Below are 15,619 nucleotides of genomic sequence, written 5' to 3'. Positions count from 1 at the left end.
AAGGAGTATATAGAGGGTTTATACAAGGGCGATGTACTTGAGGACAGTATTATGGAAATGGAAGAGGATGTAGATGAAGATAAAATGGGAGATAAGATACTGCGTGAAGAGTTTGACAGAGCACTGAAAGACCTGAGTCGAAACAGGGCCCCGGGAGTAGACAACATTCCATTAGAACTACTGATGGCCTTGGGAGAGCCAGTCATGACAAAACTCTACCATCTGGTGAGCAAGATGTATGAGACAGGTGAAATACCCACAGACTTCAAGAAGAATATAATAATTCCAATACCAAAGAAAGCAGGTGTTGACATATGTGAAAATTACCGAACTATCAGTTTAATAAGTCACAGCTGCAAAATACTAACACGAATTCTTTGCAGACGAATGGAAAAACTGGTAGAAGCGGACCTCGGGGAAGATCAGTTTGGATTCCGTAGAAATGTTGGAACATGTGAGGCAATACTAACCTTACGACTTATCTTAGAAGAAAGATTAAGAAAAGGGCAAACCTACGTCTCTAGCATTTGTAGACTTAGAGAAGGTTTTGGACAACATTAACTGGAATACTCTCTTTCAAATTCTGAAGGTGGCAGGGGTAAAATACAGGGAGCGAAAGGCTATTTGCAATTTGTACAGAAACCAGATGGCAGTTATAAGAGTCGAGGGGCATGAAAGGGAAGCAGTGGTTGGGAAAGGAGTGAGACAGGGTTGTAGCCTCTCCCCGATGTTATTCAACCTGTATGTTGAGCAAGCAGTAAAGGAAATAAAAGAAAAATTCAGAGTAGGTATTAAAATTCATGGAGAAGAAGTAAAAACTTTGAGGTTCGCCGATGACATTCTAATTCTGTCAGAGACAGCAAAGGACTTGGAAGAGCAGTTAAACGGAATGGACAGTGTCTTGAAAGGAGGATATAAGATGAACATCAACAAAAGCAGAACGAGGATATTGGAATGTAGTCAAATTAAATCGGGTGATGCTGAGGGAATTAGATTAGGAAATGAGACACTTAAAGTAGTAAAGGAGTTTTGCTATTTAGCGAGTAAAATAACTGATGATGGTCGAAGTAGAGAGGATATAAAATGTAGACTGGCAATGGCAAGGAAATCGTTTCTGAAGAAGAGAAATTTGTTAACATCGAGTATAGATTTAAGTGTCAGGAAGTCGTTTCTGAAAGTATTTGTATGGAGTGTAGCCATGTATGGAAGTGAAACATGGACGATAACCAGTTTGGACAAGAAGAGAATAGAAGTTTTCGAAATGTGGTGCTACAGAAGAAAGCTGAAGATAAGGTGGGTAGATCACGTAACTAATGAGGAGGTATTGAATAGGATTGGGAAGAAGAGAAGTTTGTGGCACAACTTGACTAGAAGAAGGGATCGGTTGGTAGGACATGTTTTGAGGCATCAAGGGATCTCAAATTTAGCATTGGAGGGCAGCGTGGAGGGTAAAAATCGTAGAGGGAGACCAAGAGATGAATACACTAAGCAGATTCAGAAGGATGTAGGTTGCAGTAGGTACTGGGAGATGAAGAAGCTTGCACAGGATAGAGTAGCATGGAGAGCTGCATCAAACCAGTCTCAGGACTGAAGACCACAATAACAACAACAACATGCATATGCTAGTGCCCCCTTAGTTTATTATGCATCTGGATGTCCAGGATCTTCACATATGGAGCCTCATCCAGTATGTGTCTACTAATCTATACTTGAGGTACTTTTAAGTCATTTTTATTAGTTTGTAATTGCATAATATGTGTCTTTATAAGGTTAAGAATCATGCTGTTTGATGTGAAAGACTGTTTTTTCATCTTATTGTGGTTGGAGAATCAGAATGGTGTGCGAACTGTATTTTAAACAGCTCAGATGAGTCAAGGGATACCTCCGCTTAGTCTGAATGGACTTCTATTAGTTGTGGTGTGCCTCAAGGCTCAATTCTGGGGCCACTGTTGTTTTTTTTATGTTTATAAATGATTTACAATTGTGTGCAAGCCTGCCTTACAAATTTACTCTTTTTGCTGATGATACCACCATCTTCATGAGTGGAAAATCAGATGTTAATTTTGAGGAGTCCGTTAACAACATACTCTCTGAAGTGATTAACTGGTTCAGTGTTAATGGTCTCTCTCTAAACTCAAGTAAGACAAATTTTATCCAGTTCCATACAAAAACAAAAAAAGTTAGAGAAATAAATGTAACATAGAAAGAATGGATATGTCTAAATTGATAGCAAAATGAACTGGACCTTCCATATACAACGGACCCTAAAAAAATTTAGCTCGGCTATGTTTGCTATCAGAATGATGTCTTCCATTGAGATTTAACCACTATGAAGTCCGCATACTATGGGTATTTTCACTCCATTATGTGTTACTGAATTATCTCCTGGGGAAATTTACCTTTGGCAAAGAAAATTTTTGTGACCCAGAAAAGGGCTATTAGAATTATGTGCAGAGTACCCCCTAGGACATCATGCCATAACCTTTTCAAAAAGCTGCAAATAATGACCGCTGTATCCCAGTACATATATTCGCTGATGTGTTTTGTAATTAAGAACCCTGCACAATTTCCATCAAATAAGAACAATCACAAATATAATACAAGAGGGAAAGAAAATCCTCATTGTGAACTTAAGAACCTGACAGTTGTTCAGAGAGGTGTCAAATGGTCAGGAACAAAAATTTTTAACCATCTCACTGACCAGATAAAATGTTTAAGAGAAAATGAAACTCTTTTTAAAGCAAAACTAAAAGAATATTTGTTAAATATGTCTGTTTATACATTAGAAGAGTTTTATGATGCAAAAAGGGAAATAGCATTTAGATAGAATTATCCATCTTGTTAACAAAGAAATGTGCTTGCAATTTTTCTCCAAATTAAAACATGAAATTTTGTATTAACACTCAAAGAAATCTGCTGTTATATGTACAATATCTGTTTTTCCTCTAAACTTTGTACTAACTATATGCAGTTATGTAGAACATCTTATATATCTTTTTGTATGTTTGTTGTTTTGTACGTTTGACTCGTTCCACATCTCATGTGATGTGCTCACAATAGAAGATCTATGGAACATGAAATAAATTTAAAAAAATAATAATAATATCTGTCATATACATCATAACAGTGATAAATAAACCAGTGGGTTAGTTTCCACATAAAAACATACAGCTCTGGGCAGAAATACTGTCATTTGAAGAGAAACTTATTACAAGTAAATGAGAAGCCAAGATCAGAATACAACAGCAGTGTAAAAAGTGTATTGAATGAAATACAGGATTATTTACAATAACTGAGATAACAGTTCACAATAACAACATTTTTTGTTAGATACTGGCAACGTAATATTGACAAAAGTTTCTTGATTTTGCAACTGCATTTTGTCTGTGGAATAAATATGTTTGTGAATAGAGATACATGTCAACAGACAATAGAGGTACATTCGACATATTACTAGACAGACAAAATAATCAGTCAACAGTATAACACTTGAAAACATGTGTGGCATATTGAGTTACTTCTCAAACAGGGAGATGCAAAAGGATTGCTATCAGTATGCATTTGTTTGGTTTTATAAATTTATTCACAAGGCAGTCTCAAAGTGAGGACGTACTAGCTTGCTGAAAAAAATCTAATATTCCTTAAGTCAAACGATCTCTCTCTCTCTCTCTCTCTCTCTCTCTCTCTCTCTCTCTCTCTCTCGTGTGTGTGTGTGTGTGTGTGTGTGTGTGTGTGTGTGTGTGTGTGTGTGTGTGTGTGTGTGTGTCTTCATATTTGTCAAACAAAATGTATAGTTTTCACATAGTTTTGTGATAAAGCTATCTTTGCTATAACTGATAAATGTAAACATAAATTTAAACAGTGTTTTATATTCCAATAAAGTGATATTAGTATAATCTAATCAAGGCTCTGCTTTACATCTTTAAAACCATTAAAAACCATCAGGTACTTTCTTTTGTATATGGTCATAACAGTCTTTTGTCTTCATTATAGCCACACTGTAATTTTTTTTCCAGGATCACATAATCAGTGCTATCCTTGATCCTCGCCTTGCTCTATATTTAGGGTACAGGAACTTCCAGCCAGCAAATCCTGCACCAGCTATTACCACAATTATTACCAGAGTAACTGGAAAATGAGAACATGGTCCTTCAAGATGTTCACAGTTTTAAATAAATAGCATGATTCTTTTATGATAAAAGTAAAATTAGAACTTAAAATATGCTTAATTTGCACCGATGTTGAGTTTTCTATTGGATCACTTAACATCACATTGTATGAATACATAATCTGTGGCAGTGGTACTATCTTGAATTACCCATATAAATATCAGGAGCTACAGCAAAAACCGAATGCGGTATACAACACTGAAGTTTTATCCCAGCAGGTGGAAGATACTAAATGCATTCCATTACAAATAAAACTGACCTCAGAATAAGAGAATATCAAATATGACTACCAAAAAATTATTACTGCTGTCAAGTACTTCATTATGACTTATTTGCCTCTCACATTCCAGAGAATGTTGGTTCAAATTACATCTTATCCATTCAGATTTAGGTTTCCCATAGTTTCCATCTTGTTTAAGACAAATGCTATGATGGATCTTTTGAGGAGGATTCAACCAATTTCCTTCCCCACATTTTCCTCAATCCAATCTCATGCTAAATCTCTGACATCCTCTCTGACTCATCAACATTATATTAAACCCTGATCTTCCTTCCTTCCTTCTTTTTCTATAACTATATAATTTCACATATGAATTAACTAAATAAAAGTTGAATGAAAACTTAATAGAATTACTTACTTATTACAACCTCTCCTGTATTGTTATAGCAGGTTTCTCCAGAATTGTTTGTTCCTTTATAAAATTTAATTCTCTCACCAACTGTTGGAATAACAGGTATAGCACTGCTTTGAAGTGAACCTTTCCATGAAATGTAGTCAGTCAAACTATCCAGGAATGTAAACTCTGCAGAGAAGTTGTGTATTTAACTAATGAAATAAAGTTTTCAATACAAAAGTACTCTTCAAATGTTTCATACTAGAATCAGAATTGATACTCACTATAAAATTTAGGATTCAAAGATTCACTCTTAACAAATGAGAAGTGATTTCCTTCCAGAACAAATTTTGGAAGTGCTACATTATAACTAATTGTTGCATCATTAAGATTCACAGTGTTGAATCCTCTAGGGTCACTAATATTAAATATTTGTATTTGTTTCACTCTTTCCCCTGCTTTATTTTCCAGGTTGTAAGTAGCATGAAGGTAACCTGAAATATTAACAAGAAGGAGAATTAATTACTGTGCTAATAATGCATTAATGCAATGATTAAAATAAAAGGCAAAATTAATTAGGCCCAAAGTAAGGGCATCATAGTAAACTGTAATCTTACGTATAGTGTTTTGCAGGTTCAAATGGCTCTGAGCACTATGGGACTTAACTTCTGAGGTCACCAGTCCCCTAGAACTTAGAACTACTTAAACCTAACTAACCTAAGGACTTCACACACATCCATGCCCGAGGCAGGATTTGAACCTGCGACCGTAGCGGTCGCGCGGTTCCAGACTGTAGCACCTACAACCACTTGGCCACCCCAGCCGGCTGTTTTGCAGGAAACAGTCTACATTATAAAATAGAAGAGCCACTTAAAAAGTAATACATGAATGAATCACAAATATGTATGCCTTATGCCTGTATCAGTATTTAATTCTAATTAGTTAAAGTGACCCTGTTACAGGTTTGAAAAATATTTCAGTATGAATTACCTGGGAATATTACTTACTAGATACTTGCAGGAAATTTTTCATCGGTTCAGAGGGTGACCTATAGTCAGACACTGCCTCTTCAAACATTTCTTTCAGTTGTTGCCCATTCAGCGTTACAGAATAAATGTAAGAATCATTCTCAAAGATCCCATATATATCAGCCACACTGATATTACCTGAAATCGTGCAAATGCTTATTACTACTAAAAGATATCATTGTAAACATTAAAGATGTTGATGAGATAAATATACTTGATCCAATAATATTCGGTCCATGTAAGAATATGTAACAGATATTTACACTGTCCAGTTACATTAATGGTGACCAAATGTCGGAAGCCTGAATATCCAGCTTTTGCAGCACGGAACACTTAAAGACATCAGGGATGTGGAGCCATGTGGACTCCATTGCCACGGCCAGCTGTGCTAGGTTTCTCGGCTGAGGATCCACGGCACGAACAGCCCCGTCGAAGTTGCCCCACAGATTCTCAATTAGGTTTAAATCCAGGGAGTTTGGTGGCCAGGGGTGTACTGTAAACTCACCCTTGTGCTCTTCAAACCACACACGTAAACTGTGAGCTGTGTAACACATTGCATTGTCCTGCTCGTAGGTGCCATCCGACCGAGGAAAAACAAACTGAATTTTGGGGTGTACATAGTCCCCAAGGACAGGTGCATACTTGTGTTGATCCACTGTGCCTTGCAGAATGATGAGATCATGCAGGGAATGCCATGAGAACATTTCCCAGGCCATAACATGAGCAGGGCATTTGCTTTCAGACATTTCATGCCACACCTGCCAACAGCCATCGGTCTGATGGAGCATATCACTGATGAACAGCAGTCAGTATGGATGCATGAACTAGGTAGCTGCTGTGGAGGCCCATAAGCAATAACATTCACTGCACGGTCATTGAGGAGACACTGTGGTAGCCCCTTGACACACCTGGGCAGTCAGTTTCTCACAGTCGCCGTGCTGCTGGTTTTGGATAGTGCCATTTTGCCTTAGACGGTATACTTTAACCTTAGAGGCACATGAACACTTAACAAACTTAGCCGTCTTGGAAATGCTTCTACCCTTGGGCTGAAAGGTGATGATCAGGCCCTTTTGGGCATCAGATCAATCACTCAGTTTTGTAATAGGACTTAGTGAGGGACTGTTTATGAACTGTTCAGTACCACACAAGACAGTTCCTCAGTGTTCCACCCAATCCACATTACATTCATTATGTAATGAAATATCTTTTGCTTCATAATTTATCTTCATATGCTAATACATACATTATGTACATGATGTAGCATATCAATTTAGCTTATCAGCCTACAAGGTAAAAGTAATTAGCCATAATCTGTAATTATCAGTAATGCATTATTTCTGAATCAGCAATTTGATAATGGGTATGAGAAAACTAATTATGTAATTTTTGAAAACAATAAGTGAAGATCTCATGATAATGTCAGTATCAAATTCCAGCTTGTAACTAATTAGCAAATTAATCACTAAAATTTGATTATTTCATGTAAGGCCAAATTAACAATTCAAAATGTTTCATGACATCAGATGTGATCAAATTTGTGTAGGATCTTAGAGAATCATGTTATTAAAGATGCCAGACTCAGAATTCCTGTAATTAATTTTGTAATTACACCTTCTAAAACTTTCAGACATAAATAAATGACGTTTTGGAGATTCTGACTAAACAAAGTTTTTGTATAACATGTGAAGCTTGTAATCTAATTCCACAGTCTGTAAAGTTCTCCTATTTACGTTAGCACAATAGGTTATTCAGTAATTAATAAGGTAACTGTAATTTTGTGTCAAGCATTGTTAACCACATTTCATCATTTTATTTTGGTCTCAAAACCTAAAATCCAATACTTGAAACTATATTCATTATAAGCAAACATTTGTTTACTTCAGAATTGTGATAACAGAATATTTTGTAGCCTTCTAAACTGCTAACTGTAATTTGATAGATCTATTTTGTAAACAATAACACCAAAAGAGCATGTACTGTCAAGCAAGTATATAAGCAGTGCTGCATGTTAAATAAAAAACAAGTTATGGGTTGTCGTTGATCTGTAATGGGAGGTCTGTGTAATTACATTGTTTGAGAAAATATAGGCTGTCAAAAGGAAGGTTCGCTGGAGTTTACTTTTATTTAAAACATCAGAGCATCACATGTTGAGTTCTCAGGACTATCTGGAAATGGATTAAGCACCCCAATGTACAGTTTCTACAACATGCTGGAGATTTCTGTTATAAGATCTAAGCAGTCAGCCTTCTAAAGTTCACTTAAATTGACAGCAACTTGTTATTAAGTTAATCAGTTTCTATAAGCATGGAGTTTAATTAATTAATCACAAGGTGGCTATGTTAGAGTTTCTGCATTACAGCAGAGACTGCACTGTTTGCTGCATCCCTCTGACATGCTTATATACCCTCCACTGCCAGTGTTGCCACCTGTGAGTGGTTATTGAACGTTGATGGCAAACATAAATGTGATCATATTGATGCGACTGGACTATGTACTTAATGGAGTGTTAGAATGGTATGTGTCTCAAAAAATACATGAAAGATAAACGTTGTATGTCTGGTACATTATTTGGCCTTAGATGCCCTCTCTCTTCAACTAATCAATCTCCCATCTCCATGAAAATGAATAAAAGGTATTCATAAGAATTTTAAGTGTAGTAAAGCTGACAGAATCATTGTCATGGAAGCACTGGAGCAACTAATTATGTTGCAGGTCACAACACCCAAAGATGACAGTGGTCATGCATGTGTGTGAGTTGGGCATATGTGTTTGTCTGTCATCTAATAAAGACTTTGAAAGCTAATATTTTTCAACAGTCTACTTTTAAATGTGCTTGTCTGCCAATCAGTGCCTTCTCTGTATGGTGAATAGCAATCTGTCCAATTCATGCTGTGGTTTCTGTATTCACAATTTTAGTTGTTTTTTATATTGGTGGGCAACACAAGAAAAAACATACTGAACTGAGAGTAAAGCACAACGGAATGCTTTCAGCAGTAATGTATTTTGTGTTTGTGTGCCGTGAGACTATTGATATGCACTCATGACATGCATTTCTGATGTTTGCTGTGGTCTCGTAAATTCAGTGCAGTTCGCTTTATTCTTTACTGAATGTTATTGTAAGCTTTCATTGATGAATAAAAGTTAATTCTGCACCCTTAAGGGGTACATACCATAATTTATTTGTGTTGCCTATTTCACTACATAATTGCTGGCCCTTAATAATGTTCATATCTTTCTGTGACTAGTGTCCTTGACAAACAGTGAAATACATACTCAAATGATGGCGGATGACAACAAGCTATCCCTCACCACCATTGACAACATCAGTCAACACTGCAATGACATACAAGTTTTGGAACTCACCACAGAATATGAACCCTGTGCAGTGTAATGAAAACAGCACTAGTTCTGTAAAGACCCCAGAAATGCAGGCAACATGGCCAGCTCCATACCACAGTGCAGTGAATGCTACTGCTAAAGTGGAAGGCAATGTAAAATCGAACTTAAAAACTCTGTTGGTCCATGTAAATTCTTCCATGTCATGACCACATGTAATGATAAACTCTATAATGGAACCACAAATGCAGGTGACCTGGTCAGTTCCAAACCATGGTGCAGTGAATTTTCCTGCAAAAATTGAGCATGTGGTTATATCAGCCTCAAGAACTTTAACGGTACTGGTGACATCGTCCATGTGTGACCACAGCTTGGAGCAACAAACTATTCATCCAATGGATCCATTTCATCTGGAACATGCCTGCAATTACAGGCTCTGCTCCCCAGTTCGTCTGCACCACTCCTTCAATTACAGGCTCCATCATTTATGCCCATCCAACCACAAACTTGGACTGCAGTAATGGAAAACATATTTTGTCTACAGTAATGACCAACAACAACAAAACATTTGCTCTGATGATTAATAATTTGGAACACCAAACTACAGCATTGGGTTTGGACATTATTGTGCATGCTCCACGAGACTGAGCTTACAAAAAGCTAAAAGTATGTTGATTGTTTGCTATACAGAATCCACCGACCTCAAAATCAGGCAGGTGATACAACAAGGAAAAGTGATGAAAGAACCCCATCAGAGTTCCCGCGACATATATGTAATTCAGTAAACAGCTCCACAGTGTCCAACATTGTGTTGCTACGCGTTTGGCAGCAACTACTACTGGCACAGCACTGGCAGAATATGACAATAAATCACCCAACAAATGGCTATAGGTCATTGATAGGTTCTGTATAATCCTCATAGTTTCCTGCAACAGTGGCTGTGGCAGCATTGGCGGACTGCCTGACCGAACCCGGGCTGTAATTACACCCACAAGTGCTTCTGAGGAAATATGGAGATTATGAACCACAATAGTAGTGTTGGCAGCACAGGTGCAGACGCAGCAGTAACAGTGGGGTACCAACAGTCAACCATAGGCCCAGTGTAACCTGGTGTCACCATCACAAGGACTACGGTGACAGGGGAACAACATCCAGGGGGTAGCTGGTGCCACAGACATTTCTGCCAAAATGCTGTAAAGTGTACCTCACCATGCTGTTGTCCAAATGGCAACTGCAATCTGAACTAGGCACGACAGTCTGCACATCCGACAGAAAGTGCCAACAGTACAATAACATATGCATAGAATGTCAATAAACATTCAGAGACAGTCTGAACCACAATAACCAGTATGTACACTGTAGCAGTTCAGCATTTACACACTACCCTCAACAAGCTATCTCCACATTTACATACTAATGCATCTAAAGGTCTTTATGTATCAGACAGGCATACAGGCACGAGAGATGTACTCTGACTTTGGTACACTGCCTGCCAGCTATGCACCAGGCAACAAACATATTCAGGCACGGTTTAAAGCAGTTGACAACTCTGCAATCAGCACCTATGGCCACAAAGTGCTCACCTTCAATGTCGGTCTCTCCAACCCTTCCAGTTGATCATTTGTAGTTGCTGATGTTGCTTATTTTGGCCGCTGACTTTGTCACACACTTTGCACTAACAGTGATCTGCAGAGAACATACTTGCTGGACAGAAGTGAGAACAGTGCAGTATAAGGGGCCAGAAGTCTCCCTGCTTACAGTGCATTACAGAGGGTTGACATGTCTATGCCTCTGACAAGCACATCACAGCTTCTTCAGCATGCAATATTAAAAACCCCACACAACTGACAATGGAGTGCTTTGATTTACAAGCTGAGCCACGTGTTGCGACAGCAAGGTGTGATCATGTAATACAACACAAAGAAGATATTTGCAATGAAAACCAGGACATGAAAGCAAAATTATCTCACATGGAAACTGAGTTAGTGATGGCCAAGACTGTAATTGCCTATTTGAAATGCGGAAATGCTCCTATAAAGAGGACACCTGAGAGCTGTGCAATAAAATCATCAAGCAAGTTACAGATGCAGGCTCACTACAGTGGCATCAAGCATAATACAGTGCATCACACCTGCACCACAGCAAGATAACCCATCTCATTACGTGCATGCAGAACTGCACTTCAACAGCATATGGAAACAATGGAAACTTTTGAGGAGGTGTTTCAGCTTGGGATCATCTGTGGGTCTGACAGCCCGTGGTCATCAACCACCTACATCTCTTCTGCAAGGAAGGCAGATCATGGGGGCCATGTCGCAATTACTATTCTTTAAATACAAGAGCAATTGCAGACGGGAGCCTGGTGCCCAATGTACAGAACTTCATGTGCACCTTAGGTGGTGCAAAGGTTTTCAGCACCCTTGTCAATTGAAAAGCAGATAACCAAATACCATTAGTGGTGAGAGGCATCCAGAAGGCTGTGGTGATCACATCATTTGTTTATTTGAATTTTTATTCATGCTTTTAGCCCTTAAAAATACTGCATCAACAGGATGACGTATTGAAAGGACTTCCATTTTCTTTTGCTTACTTGGGTGACATTTTGGTGTTCTCTATTGACAATAAAGTACATGAACAGCATGAGATTAAATTTTTAGATTAGATTAATTATTCATTCCTTAGACCCATAAAAGAGGGAATCCTCCTGGGTGTGGAAAACGTCAGATAAACACATTACAAAAATGTAATTAGAAAAACTTGAGATTCATTAATTTTAATGACCCTCAGTCAATAAACAGTACAATTATGTACATGAATTAAATTTAAACTTCTAATATTTACAGGTTTAATACTTACATCTGCTTTCATTCAATCCATCATTCAGACATTTGCTAGTTTCTTGGCTATTACAACCATGTATTGTCAAAAATTAAAGTAAATTATTCATTTCAATGATCCTCAGTTAAGAACAGTCAGATTATGTACAAGATTTAAAATTAAACTTCCACTATTTACAGACTTAAGACGTACATCTGCTTTCCATACATCCATCATTCACACAGTAGGTAGTTACTTGGCTGTTAAAAACCAAGTATTGTCAAAAATTAAAGTATAATAAATTTTCATTAAAATGGTATACTGCACTTGTTGAGAAACTCATGGAGGGAACAGAACGAGCTGGCCACCAAAAATTCTTTTAATGTGTGTGAAATGTGGTAGTGTTTGACCATGGAATAATTGTGAATGAGGACAAATGCATCACTGGAAATGCTCAAATCACTTTCCTTTGCCAAACCATTTTGGCCAATGACATGCCATTGAAAGAGAAGACTGCAACACTAAAAATCCTGCTCAAAACCAACAGATTATCAGCAACAGAGGTACTTTCAGGTAATGGCAGCTGTACAGGCACCTCTCATGGATGTGCTCACAGGCTGTGACACCATATGATGGTGACCTGTTAAGTGGACACCCAGATGGAAAAGGCATTCTGCAGTCTCCAGGTGAGCATAAATTAGCAGTGCTTCTCATTTGTCCTGTGTCTCACATTCACCTGACTATGATTATCAGTGTGATTCAGTTAGGAACTGGCACAGCACTCCACCAACAGGTTGGCCAACATAACTCTTCTCAAAAATGATGCAAGCAGCCTGGAAGTGCACATGATAGAGAGCTGTTCACAGTTCACGACACAGTCAGATACTTTTGATCTCAAATCAAAGCTCGACAAACGTTTATTTTTATCAGACCAGAAAATAGTTACCTTCATGTTCAAGAATGTTAATGAGAAGTGCTCACCTAGACAGTTCCATACTGGGTTCATAAATCAACTTACAACTGACATCTGCAATGAAAAGGTGCCAACAATTTTTTGGCGGACAGCTTCCCTCGTAACTGTGGCACGATGGAAGACTATAGACTAGAGTGAACTCAGTGCAGAGAAGGGCACAGATCCACAGCTGCAATCACTGTTAAGGATTTCTCCACAGGGCTACACCTCAGTCAGATTCCTGTGGCAAGCTCAAAGTTAAAGCTGTGGCATGAGCTCTCCCAGAATGAACCACACCCATACATTTTTCAGAAATTATGCGAGACAGCCTTCAATAGCATCCACAGACTATCTCAACCAGGGGACAAGACTACAATCAGGTTGCTTACAGACTGCTTTGTGTGGCCCTCTGTAAAGAAGGACACACGTTTGTGGGCATGTCCCTGCATCCCATGACAACAGAGTATAGCATCAAGTACACATTGGCATCACTAAATTATAGGGTGCACCAGCTAGATTCACCTATGTTCACATCAAACTGGTCGGCACTCTTCCACTGTCAGATTGACACAGGTACTTGTCCACTGCCATGGACAAACATACAAGATGGATGGAGGCAACTCTATTACTGACATTTTACCTCAGCTAAAACTAGTGCAAAACATTTACTTGTATGTGGATTGTGTGTTTTGAGTGATTGCTCCCAACTACAACCAATCAAGGTTGCCAGTTTCATTCCATCATATTCCAGGAGCTAGTCAAACTATGCATCTTTCAATAACACCACACAACTAGCTATCACCCCACTGCTCGAATACTGCTCAGCAGTGTGGGATCCGTACCATATAGGGTTGATAGAAGAGATAGGGAAGATCCAATGGAGAGCAGCGCGCTTCGTTACAGGATCATTTAGTAATCGCGAAAGCATTACGGAGATGATAGATAACCTCCAGTGGAAGACTCTGCAGGAGAGACACTCAGTAGCTCGGTACGGGCTTTTGTTAAAGTTTCGAGAACATACCTTCACCGAAGAGTCAAGCAGTATATTGCTCCCTCCTACGTATATCTCACGAAGAGACAATGAGGATAAAATCAGAGAGATTAGAGCCCACACAGAAGCATACCGACAATCCTTCTTTCCACAAACAATACGAGACTGGAATAGAAGGGAGAACCGTTAGAGGTACTCAGGGTACCCTCCGCCACACACTGTCAGGTTGCTTGCGGAGTATGGATGTAGATGTAGATGTAGATGTAGATGTAGATACAGTAGTGGCACAGCACCTTAAAGGCATCACTAAAGTGTCACCAAGAAAAGTGGACCGGCCCACCTCCCTCGGTTCTCTTAGGCCTCCAAACAGTGTTCAAATGTGACATTGATGCATTTACGGCCAACACGGTATATGGCGAGTGTCCATACTTTCCGGTGGACTACTTAGTGCTAGCACCACTGTCTGCCATGCTACCAGTGTTAAAGACTGCAATGGAGCTCCGTATGCCACGGCAAACTGGCTGACACTGACGGCGGCGGTGCACAAATGCTGCGCAGCTAGCGCCATTCGACGGCCAACACCGCGGTTCCTGGTGTGTCCGCTGTGCCGTGCGTGTGATCATTGCTTGTACAGCCCTCTCGCAGTGTCCGGAGCAAGTATGGTGGGTCTGACACACCGGTGTCAATGTGTTCTTTTTTCCATTTCCAGCAGTGTATATAGAAATAGTGGTGAGTCCTTATGAGGGGGCCGGGGGTTTCCAAGATTTTCTGCATCTCAGTGTGGACGGAAGGAATGGAGTTGTCAGGAACAGTTTTGTATGCTGAGACATCGAAGAGTTGTCAAAGCCCGTCTGTCAATTACTTCTCATGGTAAAATATCACAGTGGTGGGGCCTTTTTCCACAGGGGAGGATGATAATAGAGTGGTCTGTCTTCAGGTCAGGGACAGCTTAGTATTTGGTTTGAGTAAAGTTCAAGGTTTCGATGATGTTTCTGAGGGACGCTGTGCGACAATGCTGGAAGTTAGGAATTCTTTGAACGTCCAAAGAGGGTGGTTCTGCAGAAGAGAAGGGGGACTTTTGGAACTGGACTTGGAACTGATTTAGGCAGCATTTGAAGTTCACTCTGTTGGTTGTAGGTTGGGGTTGAATGTTGAAGTGGTATTTCCAATTAGCATTTGAGGTCCTTGACTAGTGTAGTGTGACTGTATTTGGTGTGGCACTGAAGAAAAGAACAGATGTCTCAGGTTTGGGAGGGATCTTTGGTTGTGTATTGCTACTGCTGGTGCTGGTGGTAGTGGTGGTGGTGGTGGTGGTGGTGGCAGTGGTGATGTGAATGGTAGTTGTGGGAGAGGGATACGGCTTTTGAGATATTTTAAATTTGATTAGCAGGCTATGATACTTACTTAGCTAATGTGAGTAATTTTGTTCAGATTTATGGATGGCTTCAAGAAGAATTACATTGAGAATGCAGTTTTTGGGATTGGTGGTTGGCAGATGTAATCTGTTGGTCAAGGACAAGGAGGATACGAGCTAAGGACTGAACATTCTGGAATCTGAGGACTGGTAGAAAGAGCGGTGCAACCAGAGTTGGGAAAATTTAATGTGAGGTCTGTAGGAGCAGTACTTATTGTTAAGCAGGAAGAGGATAAGTTTGTGGTATTGTTATTTGGCTAAAGCAAGAGCATGTTTGCTGTAGGAATACAGGTAATGA

At 39.2% G+C, this 15,619-nt stretch overlaps 1 protein-coding gene across 1 annotated transcript in view; it reads right to left on the bottom strand.

Annotated features, from left to right (window-relative positions):
• Positions 1 to 3,256: 3,256 nt before the first annotated feature.
• The window catches only part of LOC126146144 (snake venom 5'-nucleotidase-like), a 115,468-nt gene continuing 103,105 nt past the window's right edge, over positions 3,257 to 15,619 (bottom strand). Inside the window, exons 8-11 of the mRNA XM_049915606.1 lie at positions 5,791 to 5,949; positions 5,068 to 5,277; positions 4,808 to 4,972; positions 3,257 to 4,128 (exon numbers count right to left, since the gene is read on the bottom strand). Of these exons, the coding sequence (XP_049771563.1) occupies positions 4,019 to 4,128; positions 4,808 to 4,972; positions 5,068 to 5,277; positions 5,791 to 5,949 (644 nt within the window). The 3' untranslated portion in view covers positions 3,257 to 4,018. The remainder of the gene's footprint in view (positions 4,129 to 4,807; positions 4,973 to 5,067; positions 5,278 to 5,790; positions 5,950 to 15,619) is intronic.

The sequence above is a fragment of the Schistocerca cancellata genome, chromosome 1 (assembly GCF_023864275.1).
Source record: "Schistocerca cancellata isolate TAMUIC-IGC-003103 chromosome 1, iqSchCanc2.1, whole genome shotgun sequence".
Classification (NCBI taxonomy): Eukaryota; Metazoa; Arthropoda; class Insecta; order Orthoptera; family Acrididae; genus Schistocerca; species Schistocerca cancellata.
This window is presented reverse-complemented; position numbering and strand designations above follow the sequence as displayed.